We start from the raw sequence: 13,220 nt of genomic DNA, 5'->3' as shown, positions 1-13,220 counted from the left end.
GCTGCGGCGAAGGGACGTCCGAGTAGCAGGCCTTTTCTTGAAGGTGGCGGACATCGTCCCACGCCCGTCCCCCGAGGAATTCTCCGGCGTATCACCAGACGGAAGGGGGTTGTCTGACATCAGTTGACTCGTGAGGGACTCAGCTGGTTTATCCATGACCTGACAAACCCGTCTCGACCTATCTGCAGCACGTCTAAGGACGCAAAGAAGGTATTTATTAAATTCAAAATTAGTTAAATGCTGGCAATGAATGCAGCGCGAGCTGGAAGAACATGTCTGAGTGCAGCTAGGGCACAGTTGATGAGGGTCAGCAGCAGAGAACCGAAGTCTACAATTGAAACAGGTTTTCATGAAAGGTAAACAACTGAACAAACACGGACAAAATAAACGGTGAATAAACAGTGTTAAATACAACTAAATATCAAACCATATTGTTGAAGGATACTAACTAAACCTCTCTAAAAGTAATATAGAGGGGAATAACTAAGAAATAAAAGGATATAGTGCTGTATAGGAGACACAGGCGCTCTCACAACCTGCTCACAGGGCGAAGAAGGAGAGAGTGAAGCGTGGGAGCACGGTGGTGCCACAGTTTCCCGCCAAAACTGAGATAGAGACAACTCTGGTGAGTAGTGATTTTACGTCTGTTTTATTGAAGGGAGCTTCAATAGGAGATACAAGTGTTCCACTAAGTTCGCAAGAGGAAGAAGACAAGCAATAAGCATGAGTCAGGATAAGGAAAAATTAATGATTCCAAAGTTCTAAATATATTTGCAATCTTCAGGGTACTACCTCTGTGATTGCATACAAGAAAGAGGTAACTTGACATTTTTCCAAGGATATGTCCGGGGGCTTCCAAGAGCCTAATTGCAATCATATTTATTGGCTGTTCTTACAACACAGATGAGAATTAGATGAAACTTAAGCCAAGAACATGAAGATCCAGGAAGATTCCATGTGGAATTGAGGATTCTTATGGATTAAACTTGTATTAAGATGTAAACGTGATTGTATACAAAGTTCAACCAAAAAAACAACAACATTTGGAAGCTTATGCAGCTACGTATTGTCACAGAATCATTGCACGATTAACATGAAGGCATTATTGGTGACCCATATGGGGTCATACCACCAATTACATATAGACATTTTTCAAGACACTCCATTTTGAAGTTGCATGGACGTGGAATCAAACTTCTTTCCGAAAAGATCCTTTCTTCTCAACTAGGATTCGGAAGAAGTAACCGTATCATGTCCTGCGAGGGCACTTGAACCAGTCAAGTAGAGAGATACAAAGTCTGTGTCGGTAAAATAAACAAGCTCCACCAAAAACTGGTATTGGTTCTGTATCTTAAAACTCTGGATCTCATTGTTAAAAATTGCCAAATATGATTGGCATTTGGGTGGGATACGGGAGTTTGTATCACTTTATATATTTGATCCCTTTTTTAACTTGAACACATCTATTTTCAGTGTCTTCAATATAAATGAAAGTACAGCTAACATACTATTATTATGAGAACTGAAGAATGACATTGTGGATGAGGTGCAGGATACTCTGTTGCAAATATGACACATGGCAGTCTGACCAGGATTCAACCCTTGGAGGTAAGTAGAGGATGCTTTGTATTAGTGAGGATATGACCCTCGGAGAGTAGTTTGGCGGTTGATTGACGATTGCCTCTGAAATGCAGTGTTGCATCCAGGAATTCGGGATTAAGGGGGACATCCCCGCTATGAGTTTTCTTACCTGGCCTTTGTTTCAACACTTGTGAAATAAACTTCTCTCTTTCTTAGCTTTCCATGCTGCAACAGCAGCATCATAGGGAAATTCCTTAGATCTTGGCCCCTCCATTTGGATTGTCATAAACTGATTCACTTTGTGTATAGAGAGCCGGGAATAGCAATCAGCTGTGCACACGCCCCCGTGATCTACCAGTGATTTTTAGATGAATTCTGATGCAGTGATCGGAAAAGTATAGTATTTGTGTAATTCTAATTGCAAGTTTTGCTCTATCAATGTAAAATATCTATAATCATAACTACAGTTATGTGACAGCACTTCGGTGTATTGTTCACGCTGTTATCCTGTTCTGAAGTATACCCTTGGTGTGCCAGGCTATTTTTAGTTTGACACAGGACGTGATGTTTTCGACCAATCTCAGACCCCAGACCAAGTCTCTCCTTGTTGTCCCCAAAACAAACACTGTCCGCTATGGCGGAGATCATTTGTATATGCTGCAGCTACTGAGTGGAATAATCAGCCCCAACAACTCAAAGACTCTCAAACCTTGTCATCTTTCAAATCCTTACTAAAAACTTTCCTCTTCCGCCAAGCTTTCCCCCGACTGTTAATATTTAACCATATTGTGCGCTTTGAGCATCCTTTTGTTTGGAAATAAAGCCATATATATGCACTATTATTATTATTATCATTATTACCTTTATATCCTACTGGACACTGGCATATATGTGAGTGAGGCCCCTCAATGCAGGTTCCACCATGCAGACAGGGACTAGGAATGCAGTGTTGGCCATATTCACACTTTTTACCCTGGAATTTTCCTTGACACTTGCAGGAAAAACCATTTGGAACTTCTGTATCCTTCAAACATTGGCCTGTAACAAAGCAATGTAGTTACAGTTATTAACAAGAAATAATCTTTTCATTCGTCAAAAATAGTGTGGCAGTTCAATAGTCACAGAAAATCTTTATATTTACCAAAAGTAGAGTACATACAGATAACTTTTGAAAGTGTACCTTGATGCAGGCAAGGACTGTCCTGGCATGGGTTAGTGTCCACTTCACACTTGGAACCAAGGTACCGTGCCTTGCACTGGCAAGTGAATGAGTTGAGGCCACTGTACACACATGTGCCATCATGCATGCATGGATGACTACTGCAGATGTCTGAAGTGTAAAACAATTAAGATACAGACCAAATTGTCAGACAACCATGTATATTTTTTATAATTTGACAGAATGTGATTAACATTATATTTGTTGGAAAAACAAGTTTTATGGATAGTAAACTTCTTTATCGCAATGAGTGCGAAGGTTTGGTGTAGATACTAACACCATTATCAAGCATCACTTGCTTGACTACAGTGTTAGTACCTATACTGAAATGTCACTCTCATTGCAATAAAGTTGACTATCAATAAAACTTGGTTTTCCTTCATCTTCACAACTTCTAAGGTGCCTCTCGAAGAAATTATATTAGTCGTTTCATATTCCAATGAATCACGTAAGTTACAAATGACTTACAGGAACCACCAAGTGAAACATGTCACACTGGATAATATAACTGGACTTATTGGCGAGAAAACAGGAAAGCTGTGGCTCAGATACAGATGAACAGATATGAGATTAATATAAACTCATACTGCATTTGTCAGTTTGCAGGTCCACTTCTTGAATAAGAAAATGTGACATTGATCAATTTATCCAAAACTGGCACAATGACATTATTTCTAGTCCTAAGGGTATACACTATCAGCACCTAAAGCCATTTCCCAATTTTGATGTATATCTCCTCCTTCAAAAACGCATTTCTTTGCCATTATTGAGATTTAGAACATGTAACCATAGTTTACCTATTGAGACAGGCCTCTGGAAAAATATTCCAAGGGACGAGAGAACGTGTCAACTATGTACTTCTAAAAGCATCGCAGATGAATACCACTATATTTTTCATTGCAAAGCATTAGATACTTTGAGGAAAGAATATTTACCCTCCCACTTGACCTCTTTTCCCAATGAAACAAAGTTCACGAAAATATTATCTGTAAAAACATCTCGAGACATAGTAAATCTATCAAAATATATCCTACATCTATCATCTCTTGTCAGAAAAAAATGTTGTTAACTGCCATCTTGAATTTGAATTTGTATTTGTATATATGTTTACAATATATGCTCTTGTACCACCAAGGTGGTTTATGAGAATAAAGAAATTGAATTGAATTGAATTGATACTTCCTCACATGCTCTGATCTCTTTAAACATGTTCCTGACAATTCATCAGCTATAATAACCTTACATTAGTTGCTGTTCTCATCCAGCCTGTTAACAGTTTTTAGACAACATTTTTAAGAACAGAATTTTATGAGAGCAGTATAATATCCATCAAGGTTTTTTTCCAGTGAAATACCTGCTAACAAAGAAAGTGCATGTACCATAGCTCACCTGGATATGAAGCAAAAGAACGGAAATGTCCAAAAAGACATCTAATTAACAATTGTAAATTATGAATACACAATGCCATTTAGAAAGTGGTCAAATGTAACATATGAACCCACACCCTCAGAGTCAGGCACCTAATTGTCATTTAAGGTACAATTTAACTACATTTTACAAACAACTGCAAAGCCAGGCAAAAATCATTGAAATATCATAGAGAACTATCTGAGGCACTTCTGTCCACAGTAGCCCTAAAAGCATGATAATGACCTTTAACAAGAATATGTAGTCATTAATTCGTACATCTATTTGCATGTAACTATGAATCTGATACTGACTCTGTTTTGACTTTCAGATCATTCAAGTCTGTTGGGACAGTTCATGTTTAGCTTCATAACTCACTTGGAGGAGGGTTTTTCCATGGGTCCTCTTTACAGTTGAAATCAATCCTCTCAAACAGCTGATCCTTTGTCACCTTGTTGCTCCCTGAGAACAGCAGTGGTATATCAAATATGTGGATATCCTTCATGCAGCCCTCAAACCCATGACTGATGGCCTGATACTGTTCTCGCCAGTTGACCTCTGCACCAAAGTAGATTTGGTCAGTGTTCAAGTTAAGGATCTCATTTGTCCCTGGTGCTGTGGACATTGCCTTGTATTCCATGTCCAGTTCCATTTCTGCTATGCGACCATTTCTCTCGACATTTATTTTGTGCCAGGTGCCATCATTAACAGCTATGGGTATAGAGACCAAGCCTTCTCCACTACCACAGTCAAACTTGTACTGCAGTTTACCATCAATGATCTATTGGCAACAGAACATAATTAATACATTAATATGTACAAAATACACACAGTAAATTCACAAAGCAAAGTAAGTAGATATAACGGTAGAAAGAAAGTAGAAAGTGACAATAAAATTCATGAATGAAATTCCTTAGTTTTGTTCTTCACATTCAGTTAGTAAAAGTTTTCGATCATATAGTCCTTTGAATGTTGATACACTTCATCATACAAACACACAGCATTAATAATGAATTATGACCATTTTATGGTCCAATTTGCAAAGTCATAACCAAGTGCATGTAACACCAATATACCAAGTCAACAAATCTAAAATTAATTATGCAATTTAATCATGTAGTTTTACGCCCTGACTACAAACAAATATTCTTTCAAAATCCATTGAATGAGTGAGTGTGTTGGGTTTTACGCCGCTATTAGCAATGTTCCAGCAATATCACAGCAGGAGACACCAGAAATCGGCTTCACACATTGTACCCATGTGGGGAATCGAAGCCGGGCCTTCGGCGTGACGAACGAACGCTTGAACCACTAGGCTACCCCACCGCCCCTTGAAAATCCAGAATTCTTTACTTAATTTTTTTTGAAAAATTAATTTCATTCATTGTTATTATTTCATTTCAAATGTTATTGAGTATTTCTTACAATAAACTCAACCCAATCCTGTGTAAAGTTATAGGCAGTGCACCAACTCACCTTTAGTACCCGCAACCTCAGTCAGACTACAACTATTACCACATTGAAACACACTTTAGTTGATCAAGTATGGATGCATTTATCATAAATACCATACTTTGACTTAAAAGTTAACCAAGTTTTCGCAATTAGTTCCAGAAATTTGCTCCTGACCAGGCGTGGATGACTGACTGACTGAGTTTAGTTTTAGCCGCTTTTAGCAATATTCCAGCAACATCACGGCGGGGGACACCAGAAATGGGCTTCACACAATGTACCCATGTGGGGATTCGAACCCGGGTCTTCGGCGTGACGAGCCAAGGCTTTAACCACTAGGCTACCCCACCGCCCCAGGCGTGGATGAAGGTGTTGAGGATGGATAGACTTACCTCAAGCACACTGTAGTCTGCAATTCCTCTGGTGTTCATCAAGTTGGCGTTCAGCTGTCTGGTCCTGATCCACAAAGATAATGTCAGTTGTTTGGCAGTTTTCAGGTTAAGCTCCCATCGAGCATAGCTACGCCCCATGAACGTCATTGGACGGTCCCCTGTAAAGAAAATTAGAAAGTTGTTGTCAAATACCCTAATATTTTCAGTGTAAATACTAATGATTTGAGCAAAGTAGAGTGAAACAAAATGGGAGATTCCTAAGCAATAAGTTTACAGCATTGAATTTAAGAGTATGGTAGAAAACAGAAAATATTTCAAATAATTAGATTTGAAACAGCCTAGGTTGACACCAGACAAGCAAACTATGGCACTCACATGAGACAGATATGGTAAAACTGAAGTATCATAAATACCTTTGTGACAACTGACGTCAGACGGTTTGCACTGGATGGGGTCTTTGTCACATCGGTCTCCTGTTTTGCCATTGGGACATACACATACGTTTTTGTTGAAATGGTCAAGCTCACACAACTTGTAGGACGGACAAGGTGTGCCACCACATAACTGAGAGTCACAGTGATCTGCAAGCAATGTTCAAAAGTAATGGAATAATGCCAGATAATATCTGAGCAAGTGAAGTTACCAACTTACATCATTCCAGTTCAGGGCCCCGTTCCTCAAAGCGATCGTAACCCTAAGATGATCGTAACTCCCATACTTTAACTTAGACTTACGACAGTCGTAGTGCTACGATCGCTTTGAGGAACAGGGCCCTGGATGCCATGTCGACTTCCTGGGAACACATGATGGCATACATTGTTTATCCTGCAAGTCATCAAAGGGAATCATCAGATGACTCTGTACTTAATGGCACCAACATGGCAGCAGTCTGCCATATTCCAGCTATGTCATGGCAGATGATCAAGCCTGCTCTGACAAACCAGTGGCTGACATTATGAGCAGCAGCACCCTACAACACTAGCATATGATTACATTTCCATTACATGTCACTCAGCCTACAACCACTGTGGCACCACAAGCAATGCAATAGAGTACTGGGACCTTTCAAATTCTCTCCAACAACTTCCATCAGTGAACAGAGATCTTGGCTATAGAAATTCATTCTATCGTAATATGAACTCATTAAGCAACATCTTTATCTCCTCTATTCTATCATCCTACCTATGTATAATTAGTCCTCTTGCCTTTTCTCACCATGTGTGCTCTAACCAGTGTGTTGTTACAATATCATCCTTCACCACAAAGTTAAAATCAACTGTGCACACAGTGTTTACTGGTCATTCACTTCTATATTCCCAATATATTGACACATGTAATGCTGACCCAAATGTTGGATAATGGTTAATTCATTCATTTTCCAGGAACAACCTGGAAGTTACATAAGTTCCTTCAGAAATATTTCATAAATTACACTTACCTCCTTGGCAGACACATTGATAACTGTAGTAGTGTCTTGCAGACACAAAGCTCTCACCACCCACAATGACTGGTGTAAGCCTGTTGTTGTCAAACACAACTCTTCCAACACAGATGCCTTCTGTGCACGTTACATCAGTACAAGTATCACTGAACACCTTGATGACTTGCACCCCAACAGCCGACTCAATACGTTGTGCTGCACGCAGTACTTTTTTCCTGAGGGAGTTTTTCTTAAAAAAGCGGTCCCCAGATTTTCTCACAGCAAAAAGGACATCAAGATTGCTCGATGTATCTCTCTTCCATCGTCCAGGAAATTTTGGGCCGGTTGCTGGTTGAACATTGATTATTTTGATATTTCTTGCACTGACATCAAGTTCTCTTTTAAGGATGTCCTGAAAATCTTTCTTGCTGTTAGCAAAGAATTGTTCTGGTATCATGTTTGCAAACTGGATAGTAATTGCATTGTCAACCATTTCTTCAGATATTGATACAACATCAACAGAAACTTGAGAAAAACTTGTAAACTTTCCATCACTAACACTGATATTGATTTCATAGTGGCCAGCATCAAGTCCTAGTAGTGCGATAACATTCCCATTGTGGCGATCAACATCAAACAGATAACGATTATTGGAAACAACCTGGAAGATAACTGTATCATACGGATCATCATCTTTGTAGTCAACTTTCCCAATGACTCCTCCTGGGAACTTATCCTTGTATGAGCTGATAGTAATGGACAAATTCCGAACAACAGGGGCATGAATACTTTCATCAACCACATAGATGGTGGCTGAAGTATCAGCATACTGACTTGGTCTTCCACTGTCATATACACGAACTGTCAGTTCATAAGTGTCTTTCAGCTCTTTGTTTAGCTTTCCAGCTATGCTTAGCTTCCCATCATTACTTATATGAAATTCCCTATTACCGTTTCCACTGATGATATCGTAATCAAAAGGAGGCCCATTTTCTACCATATCGATATCTGTTACCATGAACATCAGTATGCTGTCACCTGTTCGACGTCCTTCCTGAAACATATTTGCAGTGAAACTTGAGTACTCAGAATTACATCATAACTAACCATTGAATTACTATCATCTAGTAGTTATAAGTCAAGTCCAAGGACATTTTTAACTGATATTTCAAAGAATATATCAACCTGCATCAGCAATGTACTTCTGAAAAAACATAACATCGCTGCTGACTTCATGAAGCAGGATACGCTTTCAATGTAAACATAGGCTAACAGAGCAGTGTGACAAAAAATGGGATTTATCATGCACTGTTCCTACACATGCAGGGCAACAGGAACAAAGTACATCTACACAATATAACAGCATGTGCATTCTGCTACTGGAATACTCATGCAAACAAGAATTCTTGTGATATCATTCTGGGAAATGCATTCATTCATGTTTATCAAAACCTCAATTAATCCATTGGCACTGTAGCTCTATTGACACTTTGACATATAAAACTATTGTATTTCAAACATTTGTCACTGTGCACATGCAGACAACAGAATCACAACTTTTAGCCATATACAAATGTTTTTTTAATGAGTTCTGAGAATTACATACATACGAAACATGATGCCGACCAGAATTTCTTTTTATCACAATTTCAGAAGGAAAAAACCAGAGCAGTGTCTAGTCCCCCATTCTGTTTCAATACATGGCAAAAGCAACTAATGTTTATGACAGATATGCAAATGTCAGACAGACAACAGGAATCTTGCTCGGACAAACACTAGTTAGACCAAAGCTAGTTCAAGTGTCAGTTGACATTATGACAGGATGCACACACTGCATGTAACGTCTATGTAAAGAAATCAATAACAGCTTTTAACACATCTACATTAAAACACAACACATAGAACAGTACACTGCTACACATCCTTTGAAGTCATATAAATGACATCCGTCTGGAAAACTAAGTTGTGACGACAAACACTCATTTCTGACAGAATATTCATGACAATATACCTTCATTGACAATCTACTACAAAAACTGACCTAAACAGGAGTACAGGTTGCAAGGTCACATACATTGAATCAAGCTATTAAAATGAAATAGCAACTCAAATATCTACAAAACGAACATGCAACAAATTATCATAAGTTAAATATTAATTTGAAAAGTACTTCACTTACTTTCATAAGATCAGATCGCTGTATTGAATAAGGATTTATGTGTTAAGATTTGTTTAATGATATCTCCAATTCAAAAGAATTCATCCTACAAAAATAGTGCAGCCTCAAAGATGCTACCACAAATATGCCGACATTCAGGGAAACAAACAACTTACACTTGGACACTTCTAACAGCAATCACAAAGGCTCTAGTTTACAAACAGATAATATGGAACAATACAAGTATAATCTTAAGTGGTGATGAAAACAAAATGAATAATAACAATTACATTTTTTTTATTGATATTCTAGCATGTGCTTGAAACCCAATAATATGAAGAAAACTTAGGATTCTGTCTGTACAGCAGTATTGATAGCAGTATAACACATAGCACTGTAGCTCACCTTGTTATATACTTAACAGTTCAATAGAAACCAGAGTGTATCAACATTCTGACAGGTCATATCTATCAGGGATGTGACCCACAGCTTCATTAATTTACTGATTTGAACACATAAGATATATGCATTCAGTAAAATTGCATAGTGCACCTGACCCATTATCAGCTGTTTGACAGAACGACAATGCCATTTCACATCCATCCAGTCAGATCAGTTACAATCCACTGTTGTGGATCATGTAGTGCAACTAAACTGGTACTAAACTTCATTTGCTGCAGTCTGCTAAGATTTCTTGTGGAAATGAAAGTTGCAACTTGATCAACTTCTCCTCACAAAAACCAGTGACACAGAACTGCACCTCTTGTCTCACATGACTGAACTTACTTGACAGTAATTGTTCACTAATTTGTCGAGGCTTATCTCAGTAAAAGATAAAAGCTAACTGAAGAATGAATCAGGAGGTGTGTCATCATTTCTGGAGACCTTGACCTCACTGAGGTCAATCATACTCTCTGTGTGTGTGTGTGTGTGTGTGTGTGTGTGTGTGTGAGTGAGTGAGTCAGAGAGAGAAAGAATGACTGAGACAGAAGAAGAAGAAAGGCAAAAAGTGCATAATTTTAAAAAATCTGAATCTATTAATACACTTTATGCGTTATTATTTTATAACAAGGATTGCTGATGTATTATTTTTCTATTTGTCAATCTCACAGGATTTCTGCAATGTGTCTGCATGTTAGTCCTATTACTGTGGTCGGGCAGTTGTTTTCACACACTTTGTAGACAACTCTTTTCTTCTCCCTTTCACCTCATCAACTCAAAACCCAGCATAGACATTTCTTCACTCCTTGGGAGACAAATTTAACAATATTGTCTAAAAAGATAAGACACTTTTCACAACAGGATTCGTGCAGATGGAAAAAGCAGAATTAAAAATTTTAGGGATTCAGGATGGGAATGAAAATTGAAACTTTTACAAGGAATCATATATTTACGAATACTTAACTTATCTCACACGCTGAAGTTGTCCTCTTATTTTGATCCATGAGGAAGCAGGTCCTAAACCCTTATCCCATCTTGCTCTTCACATCAAACTCAGAACGGACAGGGAGAAAGAGATAGGGAGACTTAGTTTTTCAGCTATCCATTCTCTGTTAGACCTCACCTCAACCATGACACAATTGCTGACAGGTTCAGCTGCAGTATACACAGCCACTGCCGTGATGGGTCAAGGGGTAACACAGAATGACTTTGTGAGCGTGATGGTTGGCAGGACAAACAGGCAATGGGCTGATATAAGCTAACACAGGCTTCGCCAAGGTGAACTAAATACATGTCTCAAAGATGTATAAGTACTACTTTTATGAAGACAAGAAAACTGGTACACACCTGAACTCTGGCTGTATAATTTGCTTGAGTAAAACGAGGTGGGTTGTCATTGGTATCCAGTACATGCACAGACACAACAGTGGTAGCAGAATGAGATTGGAGAAACCCGGAGTCTTGGGCCTCAATAATCAAGGCATAGTGGTCAATCTGAAGCCAAATATCACTTTATCAATATCGGTCAAGTATCGCTGCAGATTCATAAAGAATTAATAAGATGACATAATAGAAGTGTCTGGTTGAAACCAAATTTCAATGAACTGGTTTTGACAAAAATAATGAAAATATATCTTCACCATTCAGGTGATAAGAAGTCTTTACCTTACATTTAAGGAGATAAATTACCATTTCTCTGTCGAGAGCCTCTTTGATCCTTATGACCCCTGTATCTTTGCCGATAGTGAATTTTCCCTCCATGTCACCACTGACAAGTTTGTAGTGGATTTGTGCATTTGATACACTGTCTACATCCGTGGCTTGTACCTGCAGAAAAGTGTCCATTCAGCGACATATATGACAAAAACATGGTAACTTCAGACACATGACAATGTGCATAATTGGTGTCAACAAAGAGTTGTTGCCACTGCTCTGTGCCCAACAGTTTAGAAAACAGAGCCACTAAAAACCCAGTCTGCACAAATACCATCCTCTATATCTGTAGGGCTCAGATTTGTAAATATCGGTTTACCAAAATGCAAGAACTAGCGATATAAAGAATAAATATTAATATACAATGGTTTGAACAAAATATCACATCTTGAGAAGAAGCATTCAGTCTCTTCAGTCTGGCAATTGTAGAAAAGGCACAGGTGTCGCCACCCTCTGGCCTCATGCTTCACTCTCTCCTGATTTTGCAGAGCCCAACACTTGAATTTACAGGGAAATCCAAAGTGTTATGTGGGGAGGATGGGAGGGCTAACCTCATGAGTCAGGGGAGGATGGGAGGAGCTAACCTCATGAGTCAGGAGAAGCATAAAATATCAATTTTACTCAAAAATTACATATTTTTCCTTATCCTGACTCATGCTCTTTTGCTTGTAGAATCCTCCAGAGTGGAGGTTGGTATAAACAGAATACTTTGGATTTATAATTAGTGATTTAAATAACTTATACTGTAATAACCCCTGCGGGAACTTCATAAAGGCATTGACTTAGGATATTTCCTGTATAATAAGCCATAGGTTATATATTTCCATAACTGGGGTATTACATTACTCATATACTGATATATCAAATTATATAAATAGATATAAAAGCGACTCTGATAGAGAAGCTGTACAACTGAACATAAACTCAGTATGAGCTTAAGGTTGAATAACCTAAGCTAATTATATACATAGCCCTAGAACTCCGTGGAGTTATAAGCTAAATAATGTATGTATAATATACATAATAATCTCGTGGGGTGAATATTAACGCCTCACGAGGGACTGTCAGTTAACTGGCGAGGACCAAAGGACCCAAATGGTGAATGCCAGAGACGTCCTCGGTGGTGATATCTCTCAGATAGTGATTAGCAAACACCATGTTAGATTTCCAGAAGCATCCTTCCATAATTGTATTCAATGAACAGTTACCGTGTAGAGGCGAGGGTGGAGGCCAATGCCCTGATTTCATGGGGATTTGATGCTGTTGGAGGGTCCAGTCCTGCTGCCTTGTAGGAAGTAGAGAATGACAGTCCTTATCCATATAGATATGGTGAGTACGAGAGACTTCTGTCTGATTAGTAGGCGATAGCGGGATGAACAATCTTCTGAGCGATCTTAAGCCTTGTTTTGGAAACGGCGTAAATAGATTTTGAGAGCT

The 13,220-nt window shown here is 38.7% G+C and overlaps 1 protein-coding gene across 1 annotated transcript in view; it reads right to left on the bottom strand.

Moving 5' to 3' along the window:
- Positions 1 to 13,220, bottom strand: part of LOC124285512 (protocadherin Fat 1-like) — a 196,513-nt gene that overhangs the window by 18,708 nt on the left and 164,585 nt on the right. The window contains 8 exon segments of the mRNA XM_046721752.1: positions 2,443 to 2,619; positions 2,762 to 2,911; positions 4,586 to 4,988; positions 6,052 to 6,209; positions 6,465 to 6,632; positions 7,490 to 8,525; positions 11,418 to 11,564; positions 11,760 to 11,897. Coding sequence (XP_046577708.1) covers positions 2,443 to 2,619; positions 2,762 to 2,911; positions 4,586 to 4,988; positions 6,052 to 6,209; positions 6,465 to 6,632; positions 7,490 to 8,525; positions 11,418 to 11,564; positions 11,760 to 11,897 — 2,377 coding nt within the window.

The sequence above is a fragment of the Haliotis rubra genome, unplaced genomic scaffold (assembly GCF_003918875.1).
Source record: "Haliotis rubra isolate DU_JTF1 unplaced genomic scaffold, ASM391887v1 Scf361, whole genome shotgun sequence".
NCBI lineage: Eukaryota > Metazoa > Mollusca > Gastropoda > Lepetellida > Haliotidae > Haliotis > Haliotis rubra.
This window is presented reverse-complemented; position numbering and strand designations above follow the sequence as displayed.